General features: G+C 41.5%; 1 protein-coding gene across 2 annotated transcripts; it reads right to left on the reverse strand.

The window, feature by feature from the left end:
- Positions 1–9,421: 9,421 nt before the first annotated feature.
- On the reverse strand, positions 9,422–19,042 carry LOC123449524 (DNA topoisomerase 3-alpha). Of its 2 annotated transcripts, none has more exons than XM_045126773.1 (24): positions 18,726–19,042; positions 17,275–17,453; positions 17,107–17,179; positions 16,661–16,783; positions 16,456–16,577; positions 16,316–16,388; positions 16,087–16,203; positions 15,880–15,963; positions 15,243–15,422; positions 14,986–15,114; positions 14,185–14,259; positions 13,818–13,907; positions 13,619–13,723; positions 12,650–12,684; positions 12,411–12,540; positions 12,245–12,297; positions 12,075–12,171; positions 11,870–11,987; positions 11,684–11,755; positions 11,526–11,609; positions 11,022–11,156; positions 10,637–10,825; positions 10,446–10,560; positions 9,422–10,192 (listed from the first exon to the last, which is right to left on the reverse strand). In XM_045126773.1, the coding sequence occupies exons 1-24, from the start codon at positions 19,017–19,019 to the stop codon at positions 9,922–9,924; spliced, it is 2,943 nt and encodes a 980-aa protein (XP_044982708.1). In that variant the 5' UTR covers positions 19,020–19,042; the 3' UTR covers positions 9,422–9,921. The 2 variants fall into 2 exon arrangements, with proteins under 2 accessions (XP_044982708.1, XP_044982706.1); XM_045126771.1 differs by having other exon boundaries at positions 10,446–10,566.
- Positions 19,043–19,613: the final 571 nt, after the last annotated feature.

Genomic DNA, 19,613 nt, shown 5'->3' on the forward strand with positions numbered 1-19,613 from the left:
TACAAAACATTTCATCTGATTCTGAGAACTTATATTTCTGCACAAAGATAACACCAAGGTAGTTCTGTTGAAGACAACGTTAGTCCGAGTTAGTTCCATTCAAGTCATGGAAATTAGAGGTCAAAACTAGAGCAAAAGTGTTTGGAAAAGTAGATACGTTGGAGACATATCATGATGTGGTGGTAAAAACATATGGGAGTATATATAATGAAATTTTCCAGGTCAGAATACGTTTCCACGAAGAAAACGGAGTCCGGGAGGCACACGAGGTCCTCCCAAGCCATCAGGGCGCACCTAGGAGCTCGTCGCATCCTGTTGGCTTGGGACTCCCTTGCGGGTCCCCCTGGTTGGTCTATATTTTTGTAATTTTCTAAAATACCAAAACCAACATAAAATATTTTTATGGAAGTTTTGGAGTCGGTTTACTTACCGTATCACATACCTACCCCTTTTCAGGGTTTTGGAGCATTCCGGAAGGTCTCTCTTATGTGTTCTTCTGGTGTCATCACTCTAGTAATATTAGTTTCAACATTAATGGGAATACGTGAGATGTAATTCTTAATTCTTTGCCCATTAACCACTATTTGACTTGTGCCTTCGGCGTTGTTGATTTTGATAGCACCGGAGCAATAAACCTCTTCAACGGTATAAGGTCCATCCCATTTGGAGATAAGCTTACCTACAAAGAATCTGAAACGAGAATTGTATAAAAGAACTAGGTCTCCTACATTGAATTCCCATTTTTGGATTCTCTTGTCATGCCATTTTTTAACCTTTTATTTGAACAACTTGGCATTTTTATAGGCTTGGGCTCTCCATTCATCTAAGGAACTTATAACAAATAACCTCTTTTCACCGGCAAGTTCGACATCATAGTTAAATTATTTAACTGTCCCATAAGCTTTTTGTTCTAACTCAAGAGATAAATGACATGCTTTTCCATAGCACATTTTATACGGAGACATTGCCATAGGATTTTTATAAGCAGCTATATAAGCCATAAAGCATCATCAAGTTTCTTAGACCAATTTTTTCTAGATCTATTAACAGTCTTTTGCAAGATCAATTCTATTTCCCTGTTACTCCACTCAACTTGACTGCTAGAAGTTTATGGAAAGCATCAAATATGAACCACCATCAATCATGAAATATCTAGGGACTCCAAACCTCTGTAAATAACATCTTTGAGCATTTTAATAGAGGTGTTGCGATCAGCACTACTAGTTGGAATAGCTTCTACCCACATAGTAACGTTATCAACATCAACTAAAATACGAGTATACCCATTAAAGGAAGGAAAAGGTCCCTTATAATCAAAACACGAACTTCAAATGATTAATTGCAAGTGAATAATTCATAGGCATTTCGTGGCGTCTACCAATGTTACCAATTATTTGACATTCATCACAAGAGAGGACATACTTATGAGCATCCTTGAAAAGAGTAGGCCAATAAAAACCATACTATAGTACTTGTGTGCAGTTCTGTCACCAGCGTGGTGTCCTCTGTAGGCCTCAGAATGACACTTTTGTAGGATATGTTCCTGTTCATGCTTACGTACACAATGTCTAATAACGCCATCTACTCCTTCTTTATAAAGATGCGGGTCATCCCAAAAATAATGTCTTAAATCAAAGAAGAACTTTTTCTTTTGCTGGTAGGTGAAACTAGGTGGTATATATTTAGCAACGCTGTAATTAGCATAATCTACATACCAAGGAGTACTACGGGAAGCATTTGTAACAGCTAATTGCTTATCAGGAAAATTCTTATCAATAGGTTGTGGGTCATCAAGAACATTTTTCGTTCTAGACAAATTATCTACTACCGGGTTTTCAACTCCCTTTCTATTAACAATACGCAAATCAACTCTTGAAGTGAAAGCACCCACCTAATTAGTAGAAGTTTCCCTAGCAGAGTCACTCTGTCGAAGAGCAAAAGGGCATCTTCCCAGGTTTCCACCTCGAGACGGTGGCGCTTCATTTGGACGTATCTTCTTCATTTTTTTCTATGTTGGAACACATCATATAGCAGAAGAGGGTGGCGAAGGCCGCCTATGGGCCTACCAAGCCATCGGGGTGTGCCCAGGGGGTGGGTGCGCGCTGTTGGCTTGGCACCGACAAGTGGCCCCACTCCGGTGGTTCTTTTCTCTACAAATTCAGATATATTCCAAAAAAAAATCCTCCTGAAGCTTCACGTCAATTGGATTCCAAAGAATTTTCACCCTTTTTCTTGAGTTTTAGGTCCAGAATTATAGTTTCCGGTAATTTCTCTCCTTGTGATGTACCTTGTAAATTAAGAGAGAAAATACATAAGAATTGTATCATAAAGTAGAATAATGGCCAAGAACAATATAAATATTCATAAGAATTTACCATGCAAAATGGACATATCAGCCACGTCATCCTAAACCCACATGTTAGTGTACCACACACCAATTCCCTCGTATATTACTATTTTCTCTTCCTTCCCATGCATGCGGAGACCATCACGGTCGGACGACTACTGAGGATATGAGTTGTTTGCTTAGGACACCCCTCCTCTTTGACGTGGAACCCTTGAATCGATTCTGGTTGCCCCCAAGGTCACCGCGGCCGCTCCTTCTCACCATTGTGGGAGATGTCCAAGTCGTCGCCTCTATGTCGACTTGTGGTGAGATCCACGTCGTACGGTGATGTGAATCACTAACCATCAATCGACTACACGGCGGAGATCCATAAACTGAACACGCTGGAAAAGCGGTGGCTTTGCACCTTCAACACTACGAAGAAGGCAGCGCGTACAACGCAATGATGTTCTGGTACATCAGGAGACTGTGGTTGATGAGTGTTATTTTTACGCTCATTACACATGAGTTTAAACCGGTTTATTTCATTAAAACCGATATATCCGCTCTGATATTCGTACTAATAACTAATAAATGCAAATGATTCCAAAATCCTCTCTTCATTTTGTTTCCACCAGAAATTAGGCTAAATATTGACTAAATCAAGTGCATACAACGAGAGGACCAAGTGGAGGGCGTAGGAGACACATCAGAGCGTAAGACGACGTCTGGTGCCCATGACGCGGTCTCGTCCAACCCTACAACATTTTTTAAAGATCCGACATCAAACTAGAGCAATCGCGAGACCTTCATCTTTAACTCAATAGTATCCACAAACCCTAGCAGTTGTCGTCTCCATCTCCACCACCATCGCCGCAACATCCATCCCTAAGTTTGGCACTCTTTGTAATCGTGCATCTTTTCATAAGGAAAAGAACACGACTCTGCCTTTTCACGTAAAAAAAACACGACTCTGCTTTATATTTTTATTAATTTTTAGATAAGAGTTACAAAAAAGGTCCCTAGAAAAGAAAAAGAGCTATACAAGCATAATATTATTGCGGCTCTAGTGGTGTCCTCTGCGTGCAAGCGTCCAATGGAGATTGCTGCCATACATTAATCTAGAATAAACATCCAGTGGAGATTGCTGCCGTACATTGATCAAGAACAACTCTCCACATCACAAGAAAGAAGAGGGGCCAAAGCCTGGCATACTACCATTCCATTTACATCGTTCACACGCCCACCTCTTATGCAAAACTAAATAAAAGTTAAAAGCAGGAAAGAAGAACACAGAAAAAAGGAAAATGGTAGCATGCAGGGAAGCTGAAAGTAAAAAAGGATTAGTGCAGATTCCCAAAACTCGAGTAAAAAGTATTGGTACACCTCACACAGACACACACAAACCCAACACTCAAGTTACTTCTGATTCTTCACCGCCCATTCCACATCGTCGCATGCATGCAGAAAAAGAGTCCCAGCTATGTTGTTGCAGAGGTAGACGCTGGCCGGTTTCTTAAGGGTTAAGCCTGGAATCAGAACAAGGCAACAGACTCGCTAGCTGTGCGTCGACCTGCAAAAGCGAAAGAAGCCAATCCTTTGCTTGGGAATAAAACCATGTACACACGCATGGATGCAACGTCAAAGTACTAGCTGCCCTGTCAGATGCTGATGATGGCTCGGATAATCAGTAAGCTAAGCCTAATTGGCACCCTCAATGTTCCAAAATACTCCCTCTGTTTTTTTTATTCCACGTATTAGTTTTGTCTAAAGTCAAATTTTATAAACTTTAATCAAGTTTGTAGAAAAAAAAATATTACTCCGGCCGATCCATAATAAGTGTCGATTTTTTGGTTTAAATTTAGATTATTGAACTAAACCACGACACTTTTTATAGATCGGAAGGAGTAACATATAAACCACCAGATCAATACCATTAAATTCATCACCGCATATATCTTCACATCATAATTTCAGTTATTGTAAATGTTCATATTGTTTGCTACAAACTTGACCATATTCTATAAGGTTTGATTTCAGTCAAAACTAATATGCAGATTAAATAAAAATGAAGGAAGGATATAAAATCATGTGAAGTATGCAGTCAAATTAATTTTTGTATGTTATTAAATGCTAGTTAATAATTAAGGATCGCGATAACATCCACACGTGTGGTGGGAGCAATAACAGCCCACGCGTTTAATGATCACATATTACGTCACATCATCGCATGCATGCGCAATTGATAAAATTGATGATGTCATCCAAAATCTTCTGTCTTTTCAGTTTTAAAAACGTTTTATCTCTTAAATAAAAAATCCTATTGAAAACCCGTTTTCACCATTGAATCCATCGCGACAAGATCTTCGAAACTAGATCTCATATCGATATATTTTGACAACTATTTTTGGGGGGTTAAAAGTTGACATGTCCATTGCACATAAATTGCCATTATGATTACACTAAAGTTCCCATGATATATTTCAACTACTTTTTCTTCTGTGTTTAAAGTAAACTTTGACATGTTATAGAAAAGGAAACTAACAAACTAAACTCGCCATGATGAATTACTAAGATTTTCCATGATCCATGAAATAATTTTGACATCATTGTTCACAAGTAAAAAATAAATATGTCGCTAATTACTTTAAAAATGCATGTGCCCACTCGCTCAAATTTGCCATGAACCATAAACTAAAATTGTCATGATGAATTACTTAAATTTGCCATGATACATGCACTAAAATTTGTCATGGTTCATACAATAATATTTTTTATGTTCAAAATACTTAAATTGCCATGGTCAAAATAATAAAGTAACCATGATCTATAAACTCAATTTGCCATGATGGATTACTAAAAACTGCCATGATCCATGAATTAAATTTCCCATGGTTAATTATCAAAAATTGCCATGGTTAATTAATAAAAATTGCCATGAAAAGTAGTTGAAATGCAATGGTAGCTTTAAATCTAGAAGAAAAAACTAGATAAAATATGTCGTGGCAACTTTATTGTAAACATTATGGTAACTTCACATTAAACATGTGGCAACTTGCGGCCCTAAAAAAAAGTTGTTGAAACATATCAATATGGGATCTAGTTTTGAAGATCTCGTCGAAACGGATTTAATGGTGAAAACGGATTTTTAATTGGATATTTTATTTAAGAGATAAAAATAAAGTCCAAAAAATTAAAAAGATTCTGCTAATGTCATATATTTGATGTGGCAAGATGGATGGTTATGAATGCGTGTGGACCATGTTGTCTCATGCCACACGTGTGTGTATTACTATTTCCGATAATTAATTATCTACCTTCGAGCATTTCACCACTAGGTTACTCACATAAGATTATGTCACAACGACACTAATAATTCCAAACTAAGCATAGCTTAAATGTTTAGATTCCTTGACCCACTCGGGTTCTTTCTAGAGAGGTGCTCACATATTCCTTGGATTTATTTCAGGTTCTCTAGCGCTATTTTTTAGCGGTATGGCTCAGTCAATTTTAAGGCATTTGTGGTTACTTCATCAATCTCAAGATTTGCCCGCTTAACCTTAAAGGTGTTCATAGGGGTAGATATATAACGTGTGTGCGTCTATAGGGATGAGTGTGTGTGCATGTATGTAAGTATTTGAGTTTGTACTGTGTTTCTAAACAATACTAATTATTACCTACTTGTGTGTTGCTGCAAATATCAACGGGCATTGCGTGTTTACGCTGCAAAGTCCAAAACTTCATCTGTTTTGGAACAGAAGTACTCCACCAGCCATCATGAAATTGTGTCATGAACTATGAGATCTTGGACAAGTTACAGTATAGCTATTTGACTTGGATTAAGTAGACATCATCAAAAGATCAATATATTTTTTGTTTTTATCTTTGTTTCTACATCTGCTCGATTTGTGATGACAGAAAACAGGGGGCAACCCTCCTTCAAAAAAATAGAAAAAAAGAATATGTTTCACTTTTACCCTTTAATTTGTGATCTTGTGATAGCTCTCTTACCTCACTTGAAATTGTTATATTTCACCCTTAGTTGGTACATTATGATGGCTTTTAGCCTATTCCATTATGTTCTCCAAACTAACATGTCAAAAGGATGATGGCAACTGAGTACACGGCTTTTGTCCCTATCCCCAAGCTCTGGTGTTTTTTTTTGGAGGGGGGGGGGGTCTCACTTGGTTTTCCTGATTAATCAAGAATGTTAGGTTTTTGTATCCAATTTTCCTTATTCACGGGATCATCTCTCCTATTCTTAATGAAATGTGGAAAACCCCTACGCTCGCACCAGGTTTCTAGAAAAATGACTAGACAGACAATTCTAACCCGTATTCAGTGAGGCATATATCCAGCGTTTGGCAGGATTAGCACCACACATCTATGACATAATTCAACACAATTTTATAGAATTGAACATATTTTAGTGAAATTTCGAGCAATTGGATATGATTCGTTACTCCCATACAAATACATGTCTGAGTTGTCCACCGTCACCTGCCTCGTAATCATAACAATTGAGTGTAACTTGTATGTTTGAAAGATAATAACAAATGAGGCAAAATATATTCTAAGTTCACAATGAAAGATAATAACAAATAAGTCATGTCTCAATCAATTGAGATTCTTTTATGTCTCAATCCGTTTAGAAAAGTGCAACTTCAGTTTAGTGAAAAGGTGTAACCCAAGACATTTCACCAAACTGAAATTGCACTCTTTATGAAGAAAATCTCAATCAACTGATAATTACCAAAACTAAGAGATAAAATGTACTCCCTCCGTGCCAAATTTTACTTATCACAAAAATGGATATACCTAGACGTATTTTAATTCTATATACTTCTATTTTTATCTATTTCAATGATAAGTAATTTTGAACGGAGGGATGCAGTCGGTACCTAGTTTATATGCATCGATGATCAAGAGTGAGTACGGCTTAATTAATTAATGAGGTTTATGCGAGATGTGGTGTGTGAAATCAACAAACGGCGAATCAAAGAAGCATGCATGTGGCAGCTCGTCTGCCATAAGGCTTGCTAAAGCGGCGTAGCGGCCGGCGTCCTTTCATTTGCCTCGCGCGCTTGCAAGACACAAGCTGTGGCTTCATGGCTACATCTCCCCCTCTCTGGCGCCAACAAGCTAGCGTGCACATGAGGCCATATATACGATCTCCCTCTCCCTCTCTCTCAGCTAGATCGCTCCCTCTCTCGTATCTCTCTTACCTCCGGTGCATGGCGGTTGAGGGGAATGTTGTCTGGTTGGAGACCTGGCTCGCACGCCGGCCTGCCGGCCGGATCGATCGACGGCGGCGTGTGCGTGTGTGCGCGGTTTCGGACCAGGCTTCATTCCCCCCAACTCAACCCTTCTTCCATCGGAGACGACGGGAGTATTCTCTAAGGTAAACCATCTGTCCCTCGCGTATTGATCACAGATGGACATCCGCCCTGGTGATCGTCGATTGTGTGCCGATGATCGTTCCGCCATGGCGCTACTCCCAGTTCTTCGATCGATCAGCTGCCACCCTACTGTTTCTTTTCCTTGTAGCTTGGATTGCTTGTTTCTTAGCCATCCGACACCCAGTCCTTCGATCGATCAGTTGCCACCCTACTGTTTCTTTTCCTTGTTGCGGACTAGACAAGGTTCCAGACTTTCACTGATTCTCTATAATAGTTAATTAAGTACTAGTACCAAGTACACAGCATATTGCTGTTTTTAGAATCTTGAACTTGAAGCCTGCCTTGTTAATACAATTCTGCCTGTGTGTTAGAGAGAGAGAGGGAGAGAGAGAGATATTAGGGCATAATAAGAAGCTTAAAGCCTCCTTTCCTTGAGCAAGCACGGGTACGTAATGATAGCCAGCAGCTTGAATTGTAGTAGCAAGTAGAGTAGCTAGCAACAACACATGCAGAGGAATGTACTTAGTACGTACAGTAGCAACACATGCAGGCAGGCTTAGCTGCAGCATGCATATATGCTTAACCCGGTGGGCGTACGTGGGTAATGATGGGGTCACAAAAGCTACTAGTAGCAAGCTAAGCTAGGCTAGTTTACTTTGATGGATGGATGGATGGATCGGTTGTGTGTCGTCCTCGCTACGAATCTTTCCGATCATGGAAACATCGCTTCCAAGGCCTTCCAGGTACGCACGCACGCACGTACGTACATACGTATAATAAGCCTCTCTTTACGAATCTTTCCGGTCGATCATGGTAATGTGTACTGAAAACTGAAGCATCTCTGCAAAGCTATATATATGCCGCCTGCCGACACCGTCTGGTGTGGAACCTACCTACCTGCCTGGGCATACATTTCAAAGCCTCCTCTCGTATATATTCCGGCCGGCCTCACTCATCACCAGGTAAAGTAAAAAAGAAAAAGAAAAAGGTTAGTCAATTTCACATTATTAGGGCGGGGAAACCAGCCCAAAATTAATGTTTTTCTAAAGGGAAAATCTGCAGCGCATTCAACATTTCAAAGTCGTCGAGCAGTGGAGGTGCAGGTGGGATGGGCTACATCACATCAGAATGGCATGCATGATTGAAAGTCGATCGCCGGCCGAGGGAAACAAAACGGTCGCACCTAACGACCTCACCCATCATCAGCGAAAAGGTTTATTTAGCGTCCGGTGAATGGTGTGGTCACGCATCACGAGAGCGACCTCACGACGGAAACAGTGGTTGGTTACCGATGGTAATAGGGCGAGGCCGGCAAAGGCGGTGGCATGATCCATTATTCCCGCTGCACTTTTTTGACTAGAGACTTTGGGGTGGGACGGACGAGGGCTGGTGGTGGACAAATTCACCGTTTTGACCCTTTATGCTAACTTTAGCGTGATCTAACATCGTTTATGAAAATATTTCGGATTTGACCTTTTTTCTACTGTCATCAGCTGTGGCAATACGCATACACACCCTACTGTCACACAGGTAGTAGCGATGGGGATCGGGTCAATGCGAATGATTTCATTGGATCAGCGAAGTCAAACGATCCTACCGTCATTGTCTATGACGATAGGATGTGTATGCCTACCACCACAACAGATAACGGTAGGAAAAAAGGTCAGATTCGAAAAAAAACATAAACGGGGTCATATATCAGTCTAAACTATGTAAAAAGGGTCAAAATATTGAAATCGTCCGCTCGTGGTGAGCGCCGAGGGCTGGAGCCGTCGTCGGAGAGAGCTTTATTACAATGGATGGATCGCATACGTGCACCGCAGGCTCACCACGCGCGGGTGCAGTGAGTCTCCATCATTGATTTACATATCTTGATGCCATGGAAGAAGCGTCGGCGTCTCTGTGACATTTGTAAGCGTCAAGTTTGAGCAAGTGTGGCTTTTCCCCCTCTCGCGTTATGATGATATGTACTCCCCGGCACGTGCGTGTTTGCAGGTCTCGGCGAGTTGACACGGGCTCACGCATCCATCTTCGCTTGACGGTTCACGAGCAGCAGCAGCAGCAGCAGCAGCAGCGTCACATCACTAACATGCCTATGATTACACTACTAGAGTCTAGAAATAACAAACGTACGTGCATTTGCTCCGTGCATGGAAGCTGCGCCGTGCATGCTAATAACGCTGCCGACCTGTGCTGTCATCTCCCCCGGTTGGGGCATGCGCTGGCGAAGTGGGAAGGGTCGCCGCAGGTGAAGCAGCAGCCGTGCACCATGTCGCCGGTGGCCGAGACGAACGTCATGCCCTCGGCGTCCGCGTTCCGGCCCCGGCCCCGGCCCCTCCTGCCTCGCCCGCCGCCTCTAGTACCTGCCGACGCCGACGCCGACGCCGATGCCGATGCTTGCCTGCCGCCGCCGCGGCTGCCGCGCCCACGGCCCCTGGGCGCCACGTTATCCAGCTCGTCCTCCCATCTGCATTGCATACACAGAGCGTCAGGCAAGAGAATTCCTGGGCTATTAAACTCGACGCGAGCCCTTGTTAACTATCAACAGAGGTTGATGGGATGCCAGCAAAAATACGGTTAACGATACGCAAAGAAACTGTACGCAAGCAGTGGATTAACCTTATTGAGCTAGCTGCATGGGCAGTCATCATATATATGCTCTACATGCATGCCACAGGCAAAAATATTGCACAATAAAAAGGAGTTTGAATATGGCTTACACAAAGAAGCCGCATCCAGGATTTTGGCATTTGTAGAACTTCCTCCCCCTGTTCGCCTCTGTATTAGCAGTTCGGTTTATGCAGGCCTCGCCACATGTAGTGCAGAGTACTTGACCTGCATCTGCAAATCACTGAAGATCAAGGCACCAGCTCTGGACAAAGAATGGACAAGTACGTAGCACTTTACGTACCCGATGACGATGCGTTTCTTGAGTTCTGGGTAACGCCCGTATGGGTTGAACGAAACCCTTGTGGATTCACACCGGGTGTCTGCTGCTCATTAGCAAACTGGCTAGCCGTACGAAAAACACTATGCAAATCCTGCCTTGGAGTCCCCTGCCTTGCTCCGATGCCACTCGGAGTCTGGCTTTGACCTCTTCCTGCAAAGTCATGTGAGCGTAAATAAGCCTCAATGAAATGAATGGTTGTCATGTACTCCCCTCTGTCCCAAAATAAGTAACTCAGCTTTGTACTAACTTTAGTACAAACTTGGTATAAAGTTGAGTAACTTATTTTGGGACGGAGGGAGTATTCGAAAAAAAAAAACATGGAGACACTTGGGGGGTGAATAGAAACCTTGGGGGTTCACAACAGGTGTGTGCTGGTTAGCGAATTGCCCAGTCGAACGAGAACCAGTAGGTAAATCCTGCCTTGGAGCCCCCTGCCTTACACCACTTGTAGATGTAGTCTGAGACTGGCTTTGGCTTCTTGCTGTAAAGTAATATAATTTGTCACAAAATAAGTCTTTATGAGTGGCCATTACAGTCATGCGTCCAAAAAAGCAAGACATGGAGACACAGAAGCAAGAACAGCAAACAAGCATGCTTAGCATTTTATCTTTATGAGAGAAAACCGGAAGCCCCTATCAAGAAAGTAAGCATAAAACTGCATTCAGTCCTATACACTACTCCCTCCGTCCCATAATATAAGAGCGTTTTTGACACTAGTGTTGTGTGTTGTGTCAAAAACGCTCTTATATTATGGGACAGAGAGAGTGTATACCTTTATCTAGGACTGCAAAAGGATAAGCACAACAGTTGGCCCATGTATGAAACAGACAGCGAGGACAAGCATCCATACCTGGTGTCGTAGTCTGGTTATGATGTTGAAATCTACTCATCTCTGTAAGCTCTTTGAGTACATCGTCACATCCACCAACGCAACCTATCAGAGTAAAGGGTATATATAACATTAACTAAAACAGGTATAAAACTACAATTTAAATTAAGATAACATACCTAGGTGATCAACATCAAAACTTGGTGGGATATCCCTTCGGTTGAACTTAAACTGGATCTTATAAACAGGACCTGTAAATGTGGTGGATTATCATTTCATTGAGAGAAACAACAGAATATTCAGCACATACAAACATAAGCCAGACTGGTAGCACGGTAACAGAAAATGGGGAACTAAATAATCACCTGGAACGCAGGTAGGACAAATTTGTTGCGTCACAGCAGCTTCTGCAACTGATCCGGGCAGCCATACTACATTTCTACACTGAGGAAAGCCCCGACAGCCAACCATAAAACCACCATTCTGGAACAAAACAAAAAAAAGCAAAGCTCAAGCATGCGCAAAGTGTGACACATCCTGATACCAAAGAGGCACTGGAAGACAATTTACCGGTCTTCGCTTCAGTAACATTTCAGACTCATTGCATGCACCACAGGGCCTTACAACTTCAATGGTAGTTTGTGTCTCGTTGATAGGTCTATTTGACCTAGATAAAATAGTCAAAGTGAAGCTATAAACGCACAGCATGAAAAGAAGAAAATCAAAGGGATCCACCAAACCTAGCAAAGAATGTTCCCATTGCATCAAGGAGCTTCACTTTGTTTGCCCTTGCCTACATGATCACCATGTGGTCAACTTACAAAATATAAATTTAGAGCAACTGGGTGGGATTGTAGCTAATTCAATTGTTGACAACCATGGAATGCTCAGTAAAGTACAACTTACATCCAGAAAACAAGCCTTCATCTGCTGCAAACAACCCTCAAGTACTTGCGCTTTACTCTTTGTACCGACACTAACCGATTTCATGTCAGCTTCCATCATTGCCCTTAAATAAGGTTTCCAAAGCTCATACCTAAAATTTTGAGTTTCTTTGAGGAACTAGGTACGTTTCATCCAATATAAGTTGAAAAGGTAGAGGTGTTAGTTTTTTTTTAAAAGGTAGAGATTAAGAATTAGCTTACCCCATTTCATCATAACCCATTACCAACGCCTCCCCCTGCATTTTCACACAAAAAAAACAATGAAAACATGTCAGCGGAAGAACTGTTCCTTTCTGCACACTGGAGAAATGCTATCGGGCATTCCCAATTAAAAAGTCTAAAAAAAAACTTGACTCATAAAAACATGGCGAGTACTAATTGGGAAGGAAATAAAACAGAAGACGTCCCATTTGTATTAAAATGAATTGGATTGGCACTTTCAGCTATTTACTCAGATATTAAGCATGTTTTACATAAGCAAAATGTGAAAGCACCTTACTTTCAGATATCAAAAGTATTACATAGATTACTGATGATGAGAGTGGCTCCACCCTTTCTCGAAAAAGAGTGGCTTCTGTATGGAGGCGATGGAGTTTCCACAGCAAAGTACTTATTCAAGATGAGAATTATGTGATTTTCTCTCCTGAGTTTTGAATACCAGTTACAAGAAAAGGTTGCACTATAGTAGTGTGGCTAAGGAGGAGCTTCACAAAGTGCGGGCAAAGACTTCTTAAGCGCACTTATAGGTTGCTAAACAAGCTAAGGTCCACAAGGTGCTGTATTGTAAACAAGGAAAAAAATAGTGCGCTATAGAAAATAGCGCCGCCTCTTAAAATGCGCTATTAGCATGCTATAGCGCGTTATAACGTGCTATTAGCGAGACATTGTACGCTGAGTAATTTAGCAAGACAATTCTCTACGCGCTATAGCGTGTTATTAGCGGCGCTATAGCGCTATTTTTTCAGTGATTGTAAACACACTATAACAAACACAATTATAGCCATAAAGATAATTTAAATACTCCCTCCGTCCCAAAATAAGTGTCTTAAGTTTGTACTAACTCTAGTACAAAGTTGTACTAAGCTTGAGACACTTATTTTGGGACGGAGGGAGTAGCACATATGCTACATGCAATGGTATAATGGAGCTTTCATATGGTATGAAACGCACAAGATTTGTTGGGGAGAAACGTGAATTCGCATCTTTGGTTGCATAACAACGGTCAAGTAGCTTTTTTATGTGTTCATGCATGGTTGCGTCGGTGCCGATTCCTGCCTGGAAATAGCACCAAAGGGTGTCAGACATTTGCACAACTCAGCATTTTTGAGTAATAAAGAGTAAACAAAGAAGACAAGAAGAATTCATGTACTTTATCCATGCAGCTAAGGAGGTCAGCTTCAGCAAGAAGAGGTGGTGGTCGAGTCACTCCTGAATCAAGTGTTAAAGTCGTCGGAACAAACTGCAAGGTTTTGTATTGGTGTTATATTAGAGTTGCAAAATATCAGGCAACTAATCCATACCCATTATATTGACTGATATGCTGCAATATATATGTCAACCTTCCTATGTGTCACCAATATTTAGAACATACAAGGATCAAGATTTCAACTCAAAATATGACCTATGGAAGATCTGCCCATACTGGGACTTCTTTTTTATCTCAACTTGCATAGGAGGCACGACACTTATTTTGGAATGGAGGGAGTAGAATAGAATTAGGGTAGAATGTAGCAAACCTGCTGTCCGATGTTGTATGTTGGAAGTAATGAACCACCCCATGAGTCATAGCGATAAACGTCCAAATAATTTTTCTACAGAGAAAGTACAAATGGCTTTTATTAAAAAAGAACTTTTATACATCCCAGATGTATAAGAGAATGGATGACTCTTACTGGACCAAAAAACCTTGGTGACAGTTTAAAAAATCTAGTAATAATAAGATAAAGATTTTTTTTCTTGCATGGGTTCGCTGGGCAGAGCATTTCTCTGTACTAGCATAAGACCCGGTTTACTAATAAGCCATCTAAGTAACAATCAGCGTCAAGGAGAAGCAATTATTTGTCACACATTTATTGTTAAACTACACGTTGGTTATCTGATTCATTTTTGAGAAATATGATTCCCCTTTGTATCCCTTTTTCAGAAAATATCGCATCATAAACCAAATTGCAAATAGTTATTTTCTATGAGCTTTCCTAGCTCTACGCTCGTATGTTAGAAACAACCAAAACATTTTATCACCACGTCAACATTAAGTAAATAAGGGAATCAGCTAAAGCTACATCACCTCTGAATATTAGGTAATTGCAGATAACATACATTATTCTACGCTTGTTTCTCAGCTATATCGGCCAAACTGGTATTACAGCTACATTGTCTCTGTACATTGGGTAAAGTTACTTTATTACTGATATCATAACATTTCCATGCCAGAGAATAAGGAGACGTGACAAGTTTCATGTTTGTTGAAGTATGGGTAGTAGATTATTAGACGTAAGCAACAATAGAAGATGACAGCAACATTTGAGGGTGCTCACAGCAAGTACGACACGCCCTGATGCATTGAACTGTTCACCAGCAATGTCAACTTCCACAGTTGTCTCGGCTCCAACTGCAGGTTGGGAGCAACAAGCAAGGAAATGGCGAACAACTAGCTCATACAATTTCTGGACAACAGAAACAGATATGGAGAACATTATTAGATTTGTGGAGCATAAAAACAACAGATTTAGAAAAATACTATAAACTGATGAGACTGATAGATATTTCTCTTCTATTTGGTAGTGCTACGTACCTTGTGGTCTGGAGACCAGTTGTTTTCACCAGTTGAAAACTTTGTTGGATGAATAGGAGGATGTGCCTTGTCATCATGACCACCATTGCTGGGATTTCTCCAGAGCCTTTCTTCAGGATTCAGAAGACGTTGGGCATACGTTCCCCAATCAGGGTGATCCGCTTGTTCACGTACAATTGCCTAAGTAAAAGGGAACAACCCATGTCAGGGCAACCATGCCAGGATGAACAAATGAAAATTAACAACTTAAGAGTAAAGAAATGTTTATTCATCGCAAGTATGAGTTGGACAGTACAGATGCCTTTTACATTTTTCTTATGGTTATTCAGCAATGAAGATCATCAGGTGGTAACATATATCTACGTCAAGTCAAACGGAAAGAAAACACGAGAACTATGCCTATGAGACCATGGTTACTTTTTTTTCAAACCAACATTCACTAGAGAAAACTTTTTTATAATATGTTCTTTTTTTAGGATTACATGTCTTTAGAATTTGGTTTCCTTCATGGAACAAAATAATATCATGTAAGTGTTAAAAGTGCAACACTGTAGATGTAAATCTAGAAAGAATGGGTAAGCATAATCAGGACAATGAATAAAAACATGGACAAGGCACGCTAGTATTCATAACTGACATGCAGGTCAGTGTTTGGAGAGAAACTATCAGTCTCTGTCCTGGGATAACTAATGAATCCAGCTTGGTAAAGTTCTTCAGCCACCTGGTATGAATAGCACAAGAGTTCAGCAAACGAAGCAATCAGAAAATAGAGCTATGCATTTTTTACTAGCAAAACTGTTAAGGAAAAATAAGACGCCAAAAGGATTTAGTTTTTTTAACATACCTTCATTGTGTGCTCTGAACTCATTCTGCAGCACCTAGAAGCACGTTTTTGAAGCTCCACGGTGCTTAGTGGGTATGGAGGGTATTTTAGTTTCTCCTGATTCCTGACATTCTGTACCTGTAGAAATAAAACAAAACAACTAAAAATAGGCACCTCTGGTCTGTCATTAAACTTGTCCATCATTGTTAATTTTGTAACCAGTAGTGAAATAAAAGATGTGAGGACTCACTGTTGCCATTGGTTCTTGGACACACATTTCATAGATCACAACAGCAGATGAGTAATCAAACAAATGGCCACGTCTGCCAAACAAGAATATGTCACACAACTTTTCTAATTGAAGTTCAGGACGGCTGGAGCGAATCTTACATCCAAATAAATGACGCAGTGCCTTCATCCGAAGTGTGAGAACAATTTATTGTCCAGAACTCTTCAGGTTCGTGAGCTTGTATCTCCCAGAAACGCTCAACAATAAATCCTAGAGTTGGAAACTGGAACGAAATGAAAATCTTAGACAGCGAATGATAATGTGTATGCATTGAATATGTTCGGTTAATATTCTATAGTGAGGTACCTGGCAAGGACCATAGCTCAGAACCATATTCCTTTCTTCCCCACTGACATCAAGGACAAATGCATCCTTTAGCAGCATTGTTTGAAACCTAGTGAAGGAGGCACCTATGCGAAGGTCAATTTCCTGTACAAAAATTCTTATAATTATCTTTGCTTTTCAAGACAGCGATAAGGCGCAAACAAATGTTTATTCGTTGATGAGAAGAGGAATGCTAATACTGTTCTTTTGGAGAAAAACGAAGAATATTAGCAGGACAGTTTGTACTAGCAACTTTGCGTGTTTTAGGTTTATTTGTACAAAATTAGTACAAAGCCACAGATCAGAATATTCCCATGGCTCTTTGTTTGCTGGCATCGTAGTAGTATTTGTTTTGAGTTGATAGTTGGCACACAAGAATATTAAGCATCAATGACAATTTGACAGTCAGAGTGCAAAACTGAAGTAACCTGTCTTGCATCCACAGCATCAGCAAATAGCTTGTTGGGTCTGGCGAGATGTTGCACAGCTTCATGTATTTCCCTGCACTTCAATTCGTAAGACAATTGAACTGAAATGAATATGCCATCTTAACTAACAGGAAAACAAACGGTCCAGGAATCTGGAGCAATCAATACCTGGGAATCAAAGCTGAGAAACGAGCTCTCCAAATGTTTAGATTACGGTTGGCGCCCGCACAAATGTCAACCACTTCATATGCGATATTCTCGCCCTCTCTATCACAATCAAGCCATAACACAAGCCATTGACACGTCCTAGCTTCCTCTTCCAATGTTCTCTTTATGTCCTGTTTATCCTGCACTTCAAGAAACAAAATTCATGAATAGATCTCGAGTTCAGAAAAACTTAGCTTATACTGACGTCATGATCATGCCACACCCATCATAGCTTTGAACAAAAACACAAGGTAATCTCAGTGTGTTCACAACGTGTTAGACAAATATAGACAACTGAATATTGACAGTGAAGTCTGACCATGGTTATGTATTCCTCAATTAACTCAGAAGTGAGAAGAATGTTCCAAGAGCAAACCAAATTATTTTTGGAGATCACGCAATAGCCTTGCGTCTCGAAAAAACGCAAGAGTGAACCAAAAGTAAAACAAATAATGCAGCTGATGAATGGAGAGCACCAAACAATACATGCTCTCAGGTCCTCGGCATCCAACTTTCATTCGACATAACGCGCTTTCCCTTTTTGGACATGAAGCAATGTCAAACAATATCAGCCAGCAAGCTTAAAAGTACTGTTATGGCTGTTTCAAGCAACTAGGAGGCAGTATAAATTATTAAATTTGCCTGGTGCTGGAATGGGAGAATAAAGAACAAGCTGGATCCTGGGGGAGAGACACCCAGATGACTGGTGTAAACCATTGGTACTCATGTTTCTTGCCGGGTCTTTCAGTACTTTGCTTGGCTTCCGTATTTTGCTGCATGAGCTTCAGAGTTGCAGTTTTTTTTACGTTTTAATGTATGAAATTATTGCTCCAAAAGCATATACGGGCTAGAAATTAAATGAAGCTGTGGATAAACTTGTATTCCCTTGTAACCTGTTTCCTATGAGCACTATTTCTGCCAAAGGGGATTGATCGCAGTTTCCAGTAACAACTGTACAAGTACACGCATATGTCCGCAATAACAATTCACAAGTTTAGCCTGCAGTGTTCCCCTCCTAGTACCCCAGCTCCTATGGCATTGCATACATGTGTATGACCATAAACAATTTGTGATCGAGCAAACAACAAAAAGAGATCGATACCAAGCCACAGCCATCCAACTCCGAAAAAATAGCTCGTGATGTGGGATTTAAGGGAATCAAGGTAGAGTACAGCACAACACTCCGCACACCCATTGCTCGACGAAATTCCCGCAAGGCGTATTTCGTATGTGCCGAACGCAACCAACGCCACAGACGCGGGCACGCGTATACCACGAAAACACCCCGACGGAATGCCTGAAGCTCAAAGGTAACGCGACAGACCAGCGCTCACATGCCGCGGTACCCGCGCGCGCCAACTGTTCGGCGGAATGCGCGAGCGGGGGGTGCAGAGGGGGAGGGGTTACCTTACCTGGGGGACGACCTTGCGGACGGGGGCGTGGAAGAGCTCGGCGGGGTCGCAGGAGTGCCAGCGGCGGTAGCGGTCGTCGAAGTCGAGCTCCATGAGGTGGCCCGTGACGGAGGTGACGAGCATGTGGCAGGCATGGGCGCCGATGGCGTAGTTGAACTCGAAGACGCGGTTGTAGCGGGACCGGCCCGCCCGCGACTGCATCCCCCCGCGCGACAGGATCTCAGCCACGGCCTTGGCCACCGACGGTTTCTCCGCCACGTTCAGCACGCGGATCCCGCCGCCGCCGGGAGGCATCGCGGGAGGGGGGGAGGGGGCTCCGCCGGGAGGGGGTGGGGGAAAACGGGGAAACGGCGGGAGGTTTCGGCCCTTTTTGAAATTTTTGGTTCGGAGGGGATCCACCGCTCGATAGAAAAAGGGCAACTCCTCCCCAAATCGCCCGCAAATGTCCAAACCAGATCGTTTACATTTATTTGTTTTTTCCAGCAGTTATTAAAATTGCCTGGGTCCAAATGTCCAAAATCCCACAAATTGAAATTAACTGTATGGGAGATTGGGGAAAGTCTGAAAATTCCGTCATGTCGTATTTTGACAATGCCTAACTCATCAAAATACCAATGCCATGCTACTAAAAAAGTATCTTATCGATGGATACTTAACAGTAACGAGTGGTAAATGATGGCGCTGCTGCTAATTAGTAGTAACGACGGGTATAAACCCGCGCTACTACTAAGTTGATAGTTGTAGCGAGGGATTTATATTCCTCGCTATTACTAAGTGGTATGTGCCATGCCCTTGGATAGGCCATAGTAGTAGCGGCTTATACCTCTCGCAACTACTAAGTGATGTCTATCATGTCACCTCGGACACGCCATAGTAGTAGCGTGGGGT

This window comes from Hordeum vulgare, chromosome 4H, assembly GCF_904849725.1.
Source record: "Hordeum vulgare subsp. vulgare chromosome 4H, MorexV3_pseudomolecules_assembly, whole genome shotgun sequence".
Lineage (NCBI taxonomy): Eukaryota > Viridiplantae > Streptophyta > Magnoliopsida > Poales > Poaceae > Hordeum > Hordeum vulgare.

What these genes read in the sequence shown, in the direction of transcription:
- LOC123449524 (XM_045126771.1), bottom strand. Translation starts at nt 19,019, where the DNA reads ATGCCTCCCGGCGGCGGCGGGATCCGCGTGCTGAACGTGGCGGAGAAA. An exon ending in ACTGCGTCATTTATTTGGAT is followed by an intron (nt 16,389 to 16,455) that starts GTAAGATTCGCT and finishes CTTGTTTGGCAG; the next exon opens with ACGTGGCCATTTGTTTGATT. An exon ending in GTTCAGAGCACACAATGAAG is followed by an intron (nt 15,964 to 16,086) that starts GTATGTTAAAAA and finishes TATTCATACCAG; the next exon opens with GTGGCTGAAGAACTTTACCA.